The following is a 19,352-nucleotide window of genomic DNA, read 5'->3' as shown; positions in this document are numbered from 1 at the left end:
CCGGCAATTGTCAGTAATTGCCTATTTTTACTAATTTCTTATCTTAGAATTACTTGCTTAGTTTTAGTGTAACTTTACTCTGTGGAATCATTGATACCTACACTTAACTCATAATCAGCCATGGATTCCCACTCTCCTCCACACACCGCCCCCCATCCCCTAATTTTAGTTCTAACCTAACAAGATCTTTCTTCAAAATATACACACAGAATAAAGCCATTTGCATCAAACCTGGAAAAACTGAGACAGATTTTAACCTCGGTACTTACATGCAGTTCACTCCTATGGATTAGCAGTCAGGTATGAGTTACGGAAAGCACGAGCCTACTCTCCCATTTTTCAAACATTTCTGGGGAGAGATAAATTTTCAGATTCCGAATTTATATGACAGTGAAGTCAGGATGACGACTGTCTCTCTCTCTCTTTCTCTCTCTCTCTGTCCGTTAATTATTCATTGAAAAGCTTTTTAAAGACACAGTTCAATATTTCTTTACTGACTCACTGTTAATAAAATTACAAGTAGTAATTGCAGTCGTTGATTCCTTATAATGGCACTTAACGTTTGTTATATTTCTAAATTGCCTTAAAGCGACGTAAGCAGTTTTCTGGAAATGCGAAGATGCGATATTCCTTGTACATTAACTACCATCGCTACCAACCATTAGCAGGACTTGCCCAATCATTATTCCTGTACTTGTGCCCCACCTGTGTTACTCTAGCCACTTTCTTTTTTCTTTTCATTGTGATAAGAACGCCTAACGTGAGCTCTCTTACAGTTTATCGCTATCTATAGGTATTATGTTGTACTGCAGATCTGTAGAATTCATTCATCTTGCATAACTGAAAATTCACACCCCTGAATAGCAATTCTCCATACCCCCCGCCGCCCCGCCCAGTTCCTGGCAAACATCATTCTCTTCTTCACTTCTATGAGTTTGACTATTTTAAATACTTTCTCACCTTGATATCCAACAAGTTTAGGCAAGGACAGCACAAAAAATTATTTTTAAAAGCAGGGATATTTGGTCTGGAATTTGAAACTGATATGTGTCCCCTGCTGTCCTGGTTTTCCCACATGCTGAGCTAGAATACCTGAGAGAAACTGTATAGAAAACAGCCAAGTTTGATGATGAAGTCCTTACATATAGCAAGTCTAAAATTTCATTGAGTGTTGTTTGGGATGCTATTAATGTTATTACTGGAATACAAACATCAAAGAAAATCGGATCACACACTCAAGGAAATTATTCCCTGCTGGAAACCCTGTTAGCTGACTTCAATTATGCTGTCTTTTTCTCATTCAGGAGGCTGTGTCAGCCCCATTATCTGCTCTCCAAATGGCCCGCTTAATCAAAGTGCACACATTTGAAACTCATCAAATTAAGTAAAATAAAATTTGAATCTTGTGCTTGTTCGGGTCCAGATTGTGGCACTATCAAAATTATTCTGATTGCTAAAAGTGTGTCCACGGACCGTAGTAAGAAGATAAATAAGTAGGGCTGAATCAGAATTAAAACGAGAGCCTTTCTGATGGAGAGCTTATAGGCTCGAAAGTAGATGTTTGTTTCAGAATTAACATCTATTTTTTAGAGTGTAATTCGGGATTTGTTGAATTCCCTCCATCATATTTCCTGAAAGGAAAACACAAGCATATAATACAGGTATCCTTTTTTGTTTTCACGTTTGTTATGAAAAATGTTGAACAAATGGTAGAGAGACTAACAAATAAACACATACTTATCACTTTTAAAAAATATTTTTACCATTTGGACATATTTGTTTCACAAATCTAAAGTATTTTAAAACAAGTTATGGACACTATGACATTTCACCCTCAAATACTTCAATATCCATAACTGAAAAACCAGAATATTTTCCTACAATCCACAATTCCATTATCATACCTTACAAAAGTAACAATTATTCCTTAATAACATTTAATTTCCCAATACTATTCAATTTGCCTTAATTGTCCCAAAGAAGTCCTTCAGAGCTGGTTTCTTCAAACCAGGAACTGCACTTACTCTTAAATACCACAAGTCCAAATTTTAATTTAAATGTATTCGTGGATATCTTTGTAAATTTTAAGGATGCATTTGTAACTTTTAATACACTTAAGATGGACCAAAGAAAGAAATTCACCTCATTATATTTCAGGCATTCTTAGGTTGGCTTTCTCAAACATTTTCTAGCATTTAATTCAAAATGTTTTTGTCCTCTTTGTTTTGCTTTCAACAAAACTGCTATAAGAAGCCAAAAATGAGCAGAAGTGTTTTCCACTGCTAAACAAGTGGGAAAACTTTCTCACTATCTCAAAAATTATGACACAAGTTTAGAAACAAATGTTAAGAGTAAAATGCCTTGAATACTAAAACACAATAATCAACCCATATCACTCTAATAAACGTTATGTTAGCCCAGAATGTTGATTATGAAAATGAACAATTCAATAAATCTCGTGTAGGCCCTACTACTTTCATTGGAAGGTATAGAAAGGAGCTATTAATGATACAATCAGCTGACCTCTCTGAATTCCCCTGAGAACTTATCAGGGATGCCCAACCACAAGGTGGTGCCTCAGACCTGTGGGGTATGTGCATGTGCTAGGATTGAGCAGGGAGAAACTAGATGTGTCACCCAACGGGCTCTTCCTAGTGGCCTCACAACATGAGAATGTGCATAGCTTATCTGGGAGAGACATCCAGAACATGTTTTGTCCTCCAGTTCGCCAAGCAGCATGCTTATCACTGGTGTGGAGCATTTGATCAAGGCAGGCCTAGGAACTTGTTTTGCAAGTGAGAATGTTTCCATCCACAGCAACTAATTCCTCATCATTGATCCACTTATTGTGTCAATAGTCTTGTATCCCTCAGGTATATAGGTAACCAGATTTTGCAAACGACAGTAGCAAGAATATCCAAATTGTGGATTTGGCTAGTCAGATCTTTTATCTATTTGTGATATTCAGTGATGATATAGGCTATAACTCAGAAAAGAAAGACTTGTTTGGGCAAAACAAATATTTTCTCAAGGAAAGTTATTAAAGCTTCAAAGTACCCTTAAATAAGGATATTCTGCTTCTGGAATCGTCCTATGAGATGGTAGAGCAATGATTTCCAACTATGTGTTCTCAGTGATATTTCAGTAAGTCCAGAAAAAATGAGAAAAGTAAGGACAATATTGTGAATTTTTTATGGAGTTGAATTTACTAAATCTAAAGAATTAGCCTCTAGTCTGAGATTGTCTTTTCATTGTCTGTGTGTGTGTGTGTTGAAGTTTTGGTGTTAAAGTTTCCTTCCTTCATGAGATTATGGTGATAGTTGATAATATCATTTTAATGTCCAAAATTTAAAGTTCATAACCCTATGTAATTTTATGTTTGTGTTTTGGTTATCTGTTGCCGTATAAAAAACCAACCCCAAAATCCGAGTCCTCAAACAACGACAATCATCTATTTGCTCAGGATTTTACAATTTGGGTAGGGCTGGGCGGAAAGAGCTTGTTTCTGCTCCACAGGATGGCTAAGTGACTCACCTGGGCCTGGAGAACCATTCCTAAGACAGTCCGCTACAATGTGAGTGCTTTCCAATGAGACCCTTTCCTGGGATCTCTTTCATATTTCATCTCAGATGGATTTTCCAAGATGAATTAGCTCTGCATATGGCATTCCCAACATAGCTACTGCGCTTCCACAGCTTCATCCTTATCCTAGTCTTACTATGTCATTCATTCTCTGGATTTTGATGCCTCCGTAACAAAGAATTGGAACGTCATGCTCTAGCTTGGACTTTTTTTTTATTATCAGCATCTTCCCTTGCCCCATATGTCTGTTCTCCACCCAGCTTGCGAAATTATTAATTCCAGACCTTTGTTAATTCTGATCCCTTGCAAAGGAAAGTGTCACTCTGTTCTAAGTCTCCCTACCAAAGTCCTGTCCATCCTTCAAGGCCTGGTTCAGAAGCCAATTTCTCCATGAAGACTTCCCCGATCTCCCTGCAGCAGGAATCAATCTCCTCTACCACAGCACTCTCCGAAAGCTGTCATAAAATCATGTTTCATCTGCCTGTGGACTGAGTAGGAAGGGAGCTCTTTGCGAATGAGGAGTTTGTCTCAATTACCTTTATCTTATTAGTAAATACCTAAAAAGTATTTGTTAAATGCATTGAACCAGAATCGAATCATATTTCAAATTAGCTTGAAATAATCTTTAATTATTTTTATTTTAAAATGCTGTTTTGTCATTTTTGCAATAATGCCTACTTTTCTTAATGTTTTGTTTTCTCCAAAAGTGGATCAAAGAATCTTAGTCGTGGAAAGAATCTTGAGGCATGATATCACAATAAAAGGACATCATTTTAACTATCCAAAGGCAAATTTATTCTGTTTTGGAAGTCATCCAGAAAATGTTGAGTTATCTTCCTTAGAAACCCATTCCAACTTTTTGCATCTTTTATCCACAGGAAGTTTTTCCTCACATTGAACCTAAACCACTCCAAGCTTCAGTTTAATTTGTTTCTTATTGCTCTTGTCTCATAGTCTCCATAAGGAACAGCTGGTCACAATCCATTTCATTTGTTCCCTTCACAGTCAAATGTCAGCAGGTCTAAATATCCTTTGGAAAGCACACACAAATTTTCCTTTTTATTCAAGAGTCAGTGGGCATCCCCTACTGGCAGAGCAGGTTATTAAGGTTTTTTGTGTGTGTGTGTGAGGAGTATGGTGAACTCCTTTAAACAGAGAGTTCCTAAAATTACTATTGAGAGGGCAGTATTTCTCAGAGGAGAAATTCAAAAAGACACTCTATTTTTCTGTATTTGAGGAAGAAAATGGATCAAAGTTTGTTTGTAAAAAAATGAATGTATCAAATTAATGAATTCAAAGGAATATTCACAGGTCACTAATAGGATGTGAACAAATGGATGGTTAGGGAGAAGCTGCGGAAAGTTTACATTCTCATTGCCCCGGAAGTGAAGTGACCCAAATACTCGGCTGAAGTTTGGCCAAAGAAGAGTAGGGTCTAACTGAAGCTTAACCAGTCACGCATCCTTCCTGGGCACCCTGCCTGCAGGACCGACTCCCCACTGTGATGATATTGTAATGAGAAAAAAATGCATGCAAATTAGTAAATAGTAATTAGAGGTGGAGCCATACATAGTCTGATTTGGAGAAAGATTTTGGGAGGAGTTGGGAGGGAGTTAGAGGAGATAAAGTGTGAGGTCAGTAGAGAAGGAATCTGAATTGTATACAAAACAGTTGAATGGCAGATGCACTGTTATGAGAATAGGGGAAGCACTTACCCGTTACTGCTCTCACTGGCTGGTTGAAACCAGGGTAGATAAAGGATATAGTTTCCTATACATCTTCTCTCTTCTAAGCATTGGCATCACTGACCTGGACTGTACTTAGAAAGTGGGAAGCTCAGTCTTCCAGTGACCACTGTAATTTGATTTGGGTTTAATACAGTTGGAAGGGCTTGGAGCTTGGATCACTTTGCCTGCCTGGGGAACTTGGCACCTCCCAGAGAAAGCAGAGGGAGTAGAAATGAGAGTCAAAACGTATCAGCAATAAAAAAAGTGTACTGACAAGAGAAAATAAGGATGTGATCTGTGGTTTGTTTGACAAAGTTATAGAGTGGAAAAGGCTTCAAAAATTCATTGAATTGATTTTCCTAACTTTCTTCAGATTTTACCTAAACGTTGTAGCTAAACAATTATTATGTGTTTATTTAATATCCTAAAGCATTAATTGAACACCTCTTGTTTGAGGAGTTAACAGATGTAAGCTCTGAGAACAATGCCTGGCACATAGACTCAGATGAGGTTGGGCATTAGTCTTGGAAGCTGTCACTCGTGTAATGCACTGGGCTTGATACTCTGGTGTAGAGATAGAGGGCAGAGACATGAGAGATTCAAATCCAAGGGCTCCATGGAAGGCAATTCTATAACTTCTCTATTCATACACTCTGCTATATGCGTCCACGAAGTATTGAGCTTGACATCTGCCCATTTTCTCCCTATCATCCATAACCCTGAAAGTTCAGAGGCTTTCCTAAGAGTGGAGAGGTCATGGGCTGCAGCTGTTCCCATCCTCTTCCTCAGTAACTTTTAGAGCCACCCTCTCCCAACATACACACTCACAGCCCTCCATGACTTTGAGAAGATCAAAGATTCTTATCTAGAATCATGTTAGGTTTTTGTACAATACTCGAATGATGTAAATATAATGGTTAGGGAAAAAATACTTAAATTTTTAGGCAGTGCTTCAAAGATAACCTGATTTTTACACATACTTTTAATTCTCAAAAAATAGTGTGGAAGTCACATTCCTTACTAAGATGGACTCCAGGTTTTCCGGAATGACTAAGGGTAATAATCTGAGAAGCCATTCCCAACAGTATGCGTCAATATGAAGAAGTAAAATTTTTGATGTCTTTAGGCTAAAGAATTTAGGAGTACAGTTTATGGCTTTAAAGCTTATTTAATATCAAGAGATTGTTTTTTAATGTGTAACATACCCAGACAGAAAAATTTTGTTAGCCAGTCTTGACTATAATGTAGGAGGCACCCATCCTGAGTACTGACTCATAACAATATGAGAGTTCTTTAATTGAGTAATTGAGGCCTATTTGGGGATAACAAAATGACTCTTGAGAATGAATGACCCCAAACTCTGGGATGAGAACCAGATAACTTTTACAGTATAGTTAATTTGGTTCCTAATATTTGCAATTAATATGAATACCATACAGTGGGGTTCTATAGTTTGGGTTCCTTGGAAAGCAGAGCCTGACACAAGAACTCTGGTTCAGGTAGTTTATTTGGAAGGTGATCCCAGAAAGTAGGAGTGAGGAGCAAGAGACTGAGACAGGGAGAAAGGAAAACCCAATACAGACAGCATGTTGTAGAGGTCACTGCTAAGAGTAATAAGAGACTTGATTCTTCTGGCAAGTCTGCAGAATGTCTCTCAGAATTTTCCACTGGAAGACAGGAGGCTGGAAAATTATCCACTAGTTGTATCCCCTATTCTTAAGGGTTGCCTCTAGGGTCACTAATGCTCCCACACTCTGGGGCTTGTACTTGCATGAGGGGAGAGGAAGTCACCTCCTACAGACAAGGCCCTGGGGCAGAATGTGACAGGGAGAGTGAGCTGCCCACCGAGCTGCTTCTTAACCTCAGAAGCAAGCTGAGGGGATGTGACACAAGCACCAGAGAGGTCTGTTACAGGGGTTCTGCTAGCAGTTGGTGGCTCCTCCTTGCTAAGCTATTAGAATGGGTGACAGCCGTTAGACACCACAGCTAAGAGTAGTCTCTCTTCTCATCTGCTGTGTCCTCCTTTCACTGAGATGCCCCACGCTATCTACAATGAGATAGTTGCTACTTATTTCGGGCCTCTGCTCTCGATCTCTGCTTGTGCCTTTCTCAAAGTGGAGTCTTTGAGTTCTGACTTTTTGTTAACTAATGTCAAGAGAAGTCTTTAGATTCCTTCAAAGTGCTCATAAAATGCTAGTTTCCTACTCTGATAATGGCTAAATAACGTGCGGGACTCCACATCTAGCTCTCTAATCTGAGAGTATCCCCTGGTGGTGTGTCAGCTCTATTCTTTTTGCTGCAACCAGCATTCTCCATGCCCTGGAAATGCAGCTCTATACAGATGGGGTTCTAAATTCCTTTAGTCAAGAAAGTTCACTTTCTTGTGGGGATCCAAGCTGAGTATGGATTCGCTTCCTTGGGAAGCACCAGAATAGTGCCTAAGGCCTTAGGAAGATACAGCACACAGTCTTACTATTTAACTATTTCACATCCATCACTGTGTGGGTTACAGTTGGATAAAAGCTAGTGTAAACAAATTTATAGTAGCAAAGACTTCTGTGAACCTCATAAGATTTACATAATTAACACTATCCTTAGCATCTTAAGTTATCTTGGAGTAAGGCCCAGAACTTTACTTTTTAGACAATGTCAAGCCCAGTGGTTTTCAGTGGGGGCATTTTGTTCTCCTCTCCAAGAGGCGTTTGACAATATCTGGAGACATTTTTGATTGTCACAACTTTGCAGGTAGTCTACTGGTATCTGGCGGGTAGAGGCCAGGGATGCTGCTCAAGGGAAGGAAAAATAATTTTCCTTGTATTCTTCTATTCTTCTCTGGGGCCTCTATGACAAAAGATGTATTAACAAGAGAAAAATAAACAGTTTATTAACACATATGTCTCACATCTACATGGGAGATACCCAGGAAAAATGAGTATTTCATGAGGTGGCTTCAATTCAGGCTTAAATATCATCTTCAGCCAAAGACAAAAGAGAGAAGGACGTGAGAGAGCCAGTTATGGGAGGTGACCAGGAAAAGTATACTAAAAATGGTAAGGTTGTTATGCAGATTGAAGTCTGTGCCCACTCCACTGATAAGTCTCTTGTGATTTAGTCATCCTTCTCTTCTCTTACAGGGAGAGAGAGAGAGATCTTAGAAATGAAGATTTCCTTTATAAATATAAATTTTCTTTACAAAAGGGTAACTTCTCTGTTTGCAGAGTTTGTCGTGTGTCTGCTGTTTCTCAAAATAATCAGCTCAAAATAATCCTTATGCCAAAGAGGCATATCTTGGAGTGGCATACTCTGCTATCCTTTGCTACTAAACATTCTACAATTCAGAGAATAGTACCCACGACAAAGAATTATCACGTCCAAAATGTCACTGTTGCCAAGGTGGAGAAAGCTCGATCTAGAAACGTTGAAGTTTTACTTCTATTGATTTTTGGAAGATTAACGCAAACATCCTTTCTGACCTTGTGCAGGTCACCTCACCTTTCCTGGCCTCAGTTTTCTGTTTTGGTGAGGATGTCGTGCTAGATGATCTCTAAGGTCATTTCCAACTCTGATATTATATGATTCTGATTCTGCTCTTTCCCTTGCCGCATTATTCTCCGTACATTTTGGCATTCTAAGATTGCCTGCTATTGAATATAAATAAGAATTGATTCTTTAACATTTACTCTCAGCAGTAGAAAATTAATTATTGAGTTGCTGTTGAGACAGCAATATTACTGATTTAACTCTGCTGTATGATGAATTTTAATACATATGTAGAAAATTAAATTCGCAGCACATATAAGATGAATAAGTGACAGTTTTTCCTTTCCCAACCTCATTACCCTTCGACTATGAATATCAGCAGGCTCGATGGGTGGTCCCAAGGCATCGATTCGGCAGGCGCCAGCATGGAGGACAAGCAGACTCGGAAGAGTCTTTTTGTTTTGGGAGAGCAACTCCATTGCTCCCGGAGTCTCAGCGCCAGGGTCCTGATGGTCCATGTGCACATATTATGACGCATTCATAAGAAAGGACCCTGACAAAGCTGAACAGATCTTTTTTCCTTCTACTTCAAGACAATGCATGTTCTTCAAAAGGAAAAAGAAAACCTGTGCCAGGAAGTGCCATTCAATTACTATAGCTATGTGCTACTGATATAATTGTAGAGGTTATTTCCTTCTGTCAGAAACCCCTGAAGGTGAAGAGATTACCTAAGAGGGTGTCCTTGTAGTTCTTATTGAAAGGATCTAAAATATAGGTGACACAGAAAGAAGCCTCCCTAAGTTTGTGAATGAGTACAATCTAAGGAAAAACTGAGAAATATGATAAACGGCAGATTGGAATTGTCTATTATGGGATACCTTCTTTTAACAATCAAATTCCTCACTTTAGCACTTAACCAGGCATGTTTGGATGGAAAACCGACTAGTCCCTAGACTGCCTTTCCATTCTCTAAGTCATCATTTTCCCTGCTCCTATTAAGATTCCTGGAAGTGATGAATTCTCGTCATTCGCAGTTACAATTTTGAGTCTTCCCAACAGTAGCAGCAATGCACCAATCAGTAAGAAAATACTCCTACTGGATTAACCAGCCCCTGAGGCACTTCTTCACCTGTGCTGCCCACACCTGACTCATTTTGGCTTCATCAAGCCCATACATAAGCTCTAAAATCTCAACTCTGCAGTGTCATAAAATTCTGTGAAATTCTAAGATTCAAAAAAATTTTGACAGAACTAATGCCAAGCCAAAACTCTTAAGATAAATTTTAACAGGGATAAATGTAAAATCCTGCATTTGGGACTAAAAAGAAAAATCTGACCACGTAAAGGATGGAGATCCAGTTCATTGGCAATTAACATGGAGAAGGTCTGGAGGTATCAACTGACTTAAGTCTTAATGTAACTGAAAAATATGATAGTACTGATTAAAATCTATGATTAGATTGTATAAAGAGAAAAATAGCACCCAGGTGAATGGAGATCATGGTCCCACTTGTCAGATTGACATCCCAGTCAAGGATTCTCATTTTAAGAGGGAGACTGGAAAAGGGCAAAAGGTCTTAACACAATGTGAAAAGGAGAATTGTAAGGATACTGGGGATGTTCATCCTATAAAGTAGGGGACCACAGGGAGATATGACAACTATCCCCCAGTAGTAGACCCTTCCAGGCTGACACTTGAAGGGGAGCAGCCTATTTCATTTCACTTCAGAGAGAACTCTGGACGCTAGAAAGATATAGGGAGGTAGAAGACTTTTTGTCTTAAAATGGAGAATTTTCTAAGAGTTAAAACTTCCCAGTTAGGGGCCGGCCCAGTGGTGCAGCGGTTAAGTTCGCTTGTTCCGATTCGGTGGCCCGAGGTTTGCCAGTTCGGATCCCAGGTGCAGACATGGTACTGCTTGGCAAAAGCCATGCTGTGGTAGGCATCCCACATATAAAGTGGAGGAAGATGGGCATGGATGTTAGCTCAGGGCCAGTCTTCCTCAGCAAGAAGAGGAGGATTGGTGGCAGATGTTAGCTCAGGGTTAATTTTCCTCAAAAGAAAAAAAAACCTTCCCAATTATACAATTAAATACTTGATGGAGTGGAAATTTCATTACTAGAACAGAATAAGCAGAGACTGTTTAACCACGAATCAAGGATAATATTCACAATGCTCATATAGACTAGATAATTCTAAAGTCTATTCCAACCCTAAGAAATGCAGCTATTATTAATGCCCACCTGTAATGACTGCCTGACTCAGAGAGCCAGTAATAGTAGGGGTTAGACAGATTCTGGAGCCAGATGGTGTGGGTTCCGCTTCCACAAGCCCCTCTCCCTTTAATAATTGGATGACCTTGGGGCCGTCCCTGTGGCCAAGTTGTTAAGTTCACACACTCTGCTTCGGCAGCCCAGAGTTTCGCCAGTTCGGATCTTGGGCGTGGACCTAGCGCCTCTCATCAAGCCATGCTGAGGCGGCATCACACATAGCAGAGCCAGAAGGACCTACAACTAGAATATACAACTATCTACTGTGGGCTTTGGGGAGACGAAGAAAAAGTAAAGAGAGAAGATTGGCAACAGATGTTAGTTCAGGTGCCAATCTTTAAGAACAAATTAAAAATAATTTGACGACCTTGAGGAAGTTACTTAACCTCTCTGAAAGTCAGTTTCCTCATCAGTAAAATGCAGGATACTCAAAGTACTTATCTCAAAGGGTGGTTTGAAGATTGATTTAGCTAATATCTGTAAAGCACATAGAGCAGTGCCTGGCACATATTAATGTGATATAAGAGTAGTTATTAGAACATATGACTAAATGCCCTAAGACAACAGACGAATTCTCAACCACTTCCACATGGAGTCTCTCTCACCAATTTTCAGACTAACTGGAGGAACTCCACCTGCATCTTCATCTGTTTTTCCACAGTATGACAGATGGCATTCAGATGGAATTCCATTTTCTCTGGGCCAAATTGTAGAGTGTATACTAAATGTTTTCTTATCTAACTAAGTTAAACACAAATTCACTGCTTTCTTGACAGTCAAATCCTTGACGAGTAAGAGACTGTGTGGAGGAATGTATGTTTTTAGTTAGATTACCAGGTCACAGGGCCACTGGGCAACGGTCACCAGTTCTGTCTATTCTGAAAGTTAACTGTGCAGCATACTGTCCTTGACTTTGCAGATCAATATCTTCTTTCAAAAGCAGCTAAAGTTGTATGAAACCACACAGGCTAAGGATAAAGCCCTAATTTTTCTGTTCATTAGTTAAAAGGGATTGAGATTATTAAATAGTAAAAGATTTACAGATGGTTAAAGATATCTTGTCTGTTCAGCAAACCATAAACTAATTCTCATAAGAGCCAATTAATTGTATTTTAACTTTTAGATATCCTACTGACATTTCTATTTACTTAAGTCTCCTTTCCAGTTGTTGGTCGGCTGTTCTCTTTTAAGGGACAGATTTTCTTATGAATTATTCACTCTATTATTCAATAAATCAATAATATTTCAAAGCTGCGTACATCCCAATATCTGCTTCCTCTATTCTGAGATATCAAAGCACAGAGAGTCTGATGCAGCTCTTTCATCATCTCTCCAAGTGACATTATTGACACTTCATTGGGGCCTTGTTAGTAAATGTCCCCTCGAGCAAGATGGATGAATAGGAGATGCTGGATCAAGAGGCTGCTAAAGGCCAAGTTGTCAAAAGTGTCAGATCTTGTTGGCAGATGCCACTAAACATAGTGGGAGTGGAGGTGGTGGAGGTGAATGGGATTAGGCATAAGCTTTCTAAACTATTTGTGAACAATCTAATCAGTGCCATCTCTCTAACGTCTTTGAATCTTTGGGAGTTAAAAGTAATCCTGAAGTGAAAAACAATGGCTATAACCTGGCACCAGTATTTTGTCAATGTTAATCATTAACTTTCACACTTGGAATTTCAGGATAATTTTTATAAAAGAAAAATGCATATTAAATTGGGACAAAAGTAGATGTAGGTCCAGTGGTGTGCTGGTAAATGTTTAACAATCAGCCCTCTGGGAAAAACATTTTTTGAGAAGTCCTGATTTCCAGCATTTGCAGATTGCTGTGGTAAATATCTCACCATGGCGGATTTCAAGCTTCCACCACGACATTACTGAGCATGGAGCTGGGAAGGACGTGCATAATCAGTTCTGGGGATGAGCTGACACAGCTGACAAATGCAAGTCATTAGGTGTCACTCTAGAGCTCACTAGAAAACATTAATCTTATTATTTGGGGCCAGTGAGACATACCTTTAAAGTATGGTTTTAAGTTAAAATGAGAATATATGGTGTCACATTTGAATATATAAGCCACTATATCAAATTAATGTCAGGTTGATAAAGGCTCAGGAGTAAGATGGCCTAGGTTTGGGTCCTGGTATGTCGCTTACTAGTAGGGTAGCCTTGAGTAAGTCACTCAACCTCTCTAAGACTAATTTAAACAGTTACACTGATGACCACAATGGGTTTGGCACAGTATACAGGTAAGTGGTTGGAAGTATTGGAAGGATATGTTAGTCAGGGTTCTCCAGAGAATCAGAACCAATAAGATACGTGGAGATATATATGAGGAGATTTATTATAGGAATTGGCTCACAAGGTTGTGGAGACTGAGAAGTCCAGCGATCTGCCTTCTGCAAGCTGGAGACCCAGGAAAGCGGCTGATGTAACTCAGTCTGAGTCCAAAGGCTTGAGAATCAGGGTGGGGAAGGGAGGCTTGATGGTGTAAGTACCGGTCTGAGTCCAAAAGCCTGAGAACCAGGAGCACAGACATCTGAGGGCAGGAGCAGGTGGATGCCCCAGCTCAAGCAGAGAGAGAATTTGCCCTTCCTCCCCTTTTTGATGCTAGTCAGGCCCTCAACTGGCATGGATGATCCCACCCTACTGGTGAGGGTGATCTTCTTTACTCAGTCTACCAATTCAAACGCTAATCTCTTCACAGACACACCCAGAAATACTTTTACCAGCTGTGGCATCCCTTAGCCCAGTCAAGTTGACACATAAAATTAATCCTCACAGAGGACCAATATCAAGTTTACAAAACTCATCTTGAAAAAAAAATTGATGGCTCTAGGCTCTGCTGTTCCCAAACTCCCTTCTTTCTCTGTTTTAGGGTCCTTTCCTGGAAACATTCCCCAAACCATTCATCCTACTCCAACCCTTAGCCTTTTTCCAAAACGGAGCCTTTTTCCAAAACAGTCAGGTCAAAAACTTTGCAAATCAAAATTTTACAAATTCTATAAATGCATTTATTGGAAGTTTTCATACTACTTCTATTGTTGTACTAGTGTACTTACATTGTAGTCATAGTAGCAATGGTGTATGTTTATGACTTTTTTTCATGTGCCTTTCCCCTAGTTTGTTATATTGCCATAAACTACTCATGGTTATACTAAGAAAATGAAACCTCTATATTTAAACATGCATCTCATCAAGAAAACGCAATGCAGAGAATTAAAATGAAATAAATTTGAAAGTGATTATTATCTTTACAAAATGTATTCATTTTAATGAACTCATTTCTTTAAATATCTAGTGTATTCATTAAGTTAACAACTATTGAGCACTATTAGGTGTCAGACACTATTCTTGTGCTGGGAAGAGTATAGAATGAAAAAAACATGGTTCCTGCCCCCACGGAATGTACTATCTGATCTTTATGTGCATTTAAAATAGAACTCACTTAAAAAGAAATGATTTCAAGAATATATTTATTGGAAAAAGTCAAAGTACATAGAGTGGGTATAAACCTTAGGCCATGAATTCAATTGTGCAAAACATTAACTATATTTAGTTTCAATTATTCAACTAACTTTCTATTTTAACCCCTACTTGCACTTGGATGGCAGCACCTTAACCTCCTCAATTCATCATTCTCCACCCCCCATCCTTCATATGTGGCAGGGTCTCAGTTTGGGGGCCTTCACAAAGCCAAGACACGGGAGAAGGCACAATCTGGAACATACAGGTCTCCACTGAAATGGGTTCGTCATGCCTGCATTTCTTCATTTTCTATACCCCGGGAAAAAAGTACAGCAGAATTTTCAGGACCACCAGAAGCTAGATCACACCAGATCACAGTTTGAGGATGCAGTGACTACTGCTGTGTCACCATGTGAGGCATGGAAATTTCTGTAAAGCCATCTATGGCCCATCTACCTAGAAGCTCATGCATCCATTCTCTATCTGCGTCTCTGCTGCCGCTCTGGGACTCTGCCCCAGAAGCAAAAAGTTTTTGTTTTATTTTTGGGCGTGCATTCTACTCTATGGCACTTCTTTCTCTCCTTCATCCTCTCCCCAGACACGCACATATTCACATACTTGGAAATGAAAATACGATCTTCACGAAAAGCAGAGAATATATCACCAGGGCAAAAATTCAGCTAATATCACGAAACTATTATCCCATGCATATTGTGCATGAATATATCGTGCCTAGGATAAAATTTCTATGAAGCAAAATGCTTCTATACACATGACTTTGAAAAGTGAGCTGCATAAGCTGAAACATAAAAAGAAGCATGCATAAATAAACATCTCTACATCTGTAACCTCCCTCCCTGCCCCCTGCTTTACTAATAATACTCATAAAATTTCATATGAGTTATAGAACTACAAACATTCCTAAAGGACTAGTAGAAAGTACATTTCAAAAAAACAAGATGTCAAAACAGAATGAAAAATCCCCTCCTCCCCACAAATGGATTGTAAATATAAACCAGAAAACCAAGTGTAAAAGCGTAAATATTAAAAACAAAAGACAAGAAAGGAAAAAACCCTGTAGGACAAAACTGTTTCAAAATGCTGCCCTGTGCAAGTATGAACTATCAGGGCCACCCCCTCCCATGGGCTGCCACCAGTGATTTTTTTTTTTTATGCAACCGAAGGGTCTATGTAAGGCCTTCACGGGATTCTAAATATATTCAAAACTCAGAAGCAAGATCTTTCTAAAAATGGTTTCAACCCCAGAAAAAAGGTACAGCAGAATTTTTTTAAAGCTCTCCAGCCTTACTGCAGTAACAGACTGTGAGCCCAGCCAATGGCTGGGCTGAGAAATGAGGGCCAAGATGCTAAGGCCAGAGGCCGCTCTCAGTGATCTCCAGTGCTGTGTGTAAAATAACGATCTGACCCATTTTATTTTGGACTCAGCTCTCAGTCGCTGCCTCTTGTATTCCTCGTAGCTCACCCTGTCACCGTAAATCTACTCCAATCCAGCAAAATGCAACTAACTGCACATTCAGTTCAGGACCACATTGGATAAGCCAAGAATAAGCAAAACAGTCTCACTATAGCTGTAATTCAAGGAGAATGTTATTAAACATGAGGCTAAAGGGAGGGAGTTCGGTTCCATGAAATGGCAAGCGTGGCGGTAAGCAGCCCCGGGGCCTATCTGGGACTTGGGGAACCTTGATCATGGATGCCAGGCTTTAAACTGGACATTCTACCTTTTTGACCAGTGAAATGAAAAATTAAGCACTGTATGTAAGTATCTATTTTGTAATCGTTAAGAAACTCAACAATTTTAAGAGCCTGCTCCTTGCTAATTCTGATCTCTTGATGAATGGACAAAATGGCTTTTCTAACACAGTTAGGAAATTGCCTGCTCAGGTCCACATCAGGACCTAAGATGTCTAATGTGTCTTTGGGGTGGCCTCCTTCGTTTCAGGAAGCAGTTCTCTGGGAATATGATCCTCCATTGTCCTTGGGGTCATCCTGACAGGGGTAATCTATGCACAAATAACCTTACACCAGGCTAGCAGGCACTAAGTGTCTGTTTAATAATGTGAAAGGCTATAGTGGGGGTGGGGAAGTGAGGCATGTGTGTACAGATAAGTTTTGGGTTGTTTTCCCTCCACTAGCCCCTACGTGCCTCATGCCTGCTGGTAGTTAAGCACTTGGGGGAGGACTTTGGCAGCTCTAACCAGAACCCAAGGCATTTGTGTGAACAATGAGTACAAGGCCCCAGGGAGGCAGCCAGGGTCACTTTGATCTCACCTATTTCTCCTTGCTTCCATTGAAAGAGCATTTCCCCTTCCCCTCTTGAAAAGAAACCCCAGGTCTCAGTCCTTCTGTGTCTATTAGGAAGTCCTGAACTCCTATCCACCCCTCCACCCACAGGAAGAAGACAGAAAAGGGAACTTCCCATTATAATAGGAGCTTGTGTTCATTTAGCACTTAACGGTCTGCCACGCACTATGCATAAGGGCTTGTGCATTGGCTCCTTTATTCCTCACAACATCTCTGTTGAATGAAGAGGATAGTGAATATCCTATTCCACTCTTGCAAAGAAGAAAAAGGAGGTTTCCCAGAAAGGTTGGGAAACTTCTCCAAGGTCACATGTTCACGAGTGATTGGCTATGACCTGGACTGGGCGTTGTGGCCCCAGAGCCCACTTCCCAACCACATACGCTGTCACCGACCCCTCATCTGAGGAAGTGAGGAGGGAGCAGGAGGCTCCTGGAAGCTGTGATTACTGGGGACATTTGCTCATCCCGTTCATTTCCTATTTTATTATTTAGTTTAACTCCACAATTACTGAGCTCCGGGTGCGACACCATGCTAGACTCTCAAGGTGTAGAAATGATAACATAACTTATTTGTCTATAAAGGAATATAAAATGCTTTGGTGTTCCCTTTTTACAATTTACAGAAATGGGGTAGAGGAAGACTAGTATAGAGTAATATACCATTAAAACAATAGAATCATAGGTTCCTAATTGCAGTCTGAAAAACAAATATTCATCAAAATTAAATTTTTTCTTTAGGGCCATCACTACTCTTAAAATTTTTTTTAGTGGCTGGCCCCGTGGCTGAGTGGTTAAGTTCGCGCGCTCCGCTGCAGGCGGCCCAGTGTTTCGTTAGTTCGAATCCTGGGCGCGGACGTGGCACTGCTCATCAAACCACGCTGAGGCAGCGTCCCACATGCCACAACTAGAAGGACCCACAACGAAGAATACACAACTATGTACCAGGGGGCTTTGGGGAGAAAAAGGAAAAAATAAAATCTTTAAAAAAAAAAAAAATTTTTTTAAGATTTGATTTATTGAGGAATAACATACATAAAGTAAAATGCACAGATATTAATTGTAGCTTTGATGCATTTTAACAAATTGCATACATCTGCCATGACTGTTTTTTAATATGAAACAAAATGTAAATTGCATATAATTTAGGATGCCCTTGTTAATGAATTCTTTCATCTAATGCCTATTTATTAAGTGCCTACTATGGGCCAGGCACACAAGGGGATAGAGCAGCGAATAAAATGGACAGTCACTGCCGTTACAGCGCCGGCACTGTAATCACATTCTAGACAATAAAAAAATAAGCAAATTCAAACTATGTCAGGAGCTCATAAACACAAGGAGGAAGAATGAAGGGAATACAGTGTGATGGATCAGGGGGAGGGCTCTGCTATTTCAGATGGGAGCCTTGGGAAAGGGCTCACTGACAAGGAGACATTCGAGCGAAGGCCTAGAGGCTGTGAGACACGCAGATGTCTGGCGGATGAGAATCAGGCCGAGGAAACGGCCAGTACAAAGGCTCTGCATTTCATGCTTGATATGTCCAGGGTCCTGTGAGAAAGCCTGTGTGGCTTGTGAGGGGTGAAAGAGCCAAGAATCAGCCAAAGGCTGGATCCTATACAGCCTTATAGGCCATCATAGGGATTTGGGATTTGATTCCAAGTGAGATAGGAAGCCTCTGGAAGGTGTTAAGGAGATTGTGACATAATGTGACTTATTTTTTACAAGGATCACTCTGTCCATTTGGTGGTGAATTGACTGAAGGGGAGAATGCAGGGAGGACACTGTCGAAATCATCCTTGCGAGAGAGAATGGTTGCTGAGGCCAGGGTGGCAGCAGGTGATGAAAAGTAGTTGGAGTCTGGGCATATTTTTAAAGGCTAAGTCGACATGATTTGCTAATGGGTGAGATGTGGAATAAGAAAGACGGCCTCCAAGTTCATCCCTGCAGCTTTTGGTTGCAAATCATAATAAACCCAATTAAAAATGACTTAAACAGGGGCGAGCCTTGTGTGTCTAAGTGGTTAAGTTCACACTCGAAGATTCATCAGCCTGGGGTTTTGCTTGTTCGAATCCTGGGTGCAGACCTAGCACCACTCAGCAAGCCATGCTGGGCGGTGTCCCACATAGTAGAACTAGAAGGACCTACAGCTAGAATATGCAACTATGTACTGGGGGGCTTTGGGGAGAAGTAGAAAAAAAGATTGGCAACAGGTGTTAGCTTAGGGCCAATCTTAAAAAAAAATGGCTTAAACAATTAGAGTATTTAATACCTTAATTAAGGTAGTGGGACCCATTCTTTCCATCTTTCTACTCAGCCATTCTCCTGTCTAGGAGCTTCCTTTATGATCAGACATGGACAAAAAGATCCAGCTAACCTATTTTCACCCACCAGAGGCAGGAAAAAGCCTCCTTCATCCTTGTGAATCTTTATCAGTGAAGATGCCTTTCCCAGAAGGACCCCCCATCCGATTCCTCTCACTTTTCATTTGCCAGATTTGGGTCACA

General features: G+C 40.1%; 1 protein-coding gene across 3 annotated transcripts in view; it reads right to left on the bottom strand.

The window, feature by feature from the left end:
* Window positions 1-442, bottom strand: part of TRPC3 (transient receptor potential cation channel subfamily C member 3) — a 142,806-nt gene extending 142,364 nt beyond the window's left edge. The window contains exon 1 of one of the 3 annotated variants that reach the window (XM_070609183.1): window positions 270-442. In XM_070609183.1, coding sequence (XP_070465284.1) covers window positions 270-271 — 2 coding nt within the window. In that variant the 5' untranslated portion in view covers window positions 272-442. The remainder of the gene's footprint in view (window positions 1-269) is intronic. The other 2 variants (XM_070609182.1, XM_070609184.1) reach the window with 2 other exon arrangements.
* Between the last annotated feature and the right edge of the window lie 18,910 nt (window positions 443-19,352).

This window comes from Equus przewalskii, chromosome 2 (assembly GCF_037783145.1).
Source record: "Equus przewalskii isolate Varuska chromosome 2, EquPr2, whole genome shotgun sequence".
Classification (NCBI taxonomy): Eukaryota; Metazoa; Chordata; class Mammalia; order Perissodactyla; family Equidae; genus Equus; species Equus przewalskii.
The sequence above is the reverse complement of the archived record's forward strand: the minus strand, read 5'-3'. Positions and strand labels throughout refer to the sequence as shown.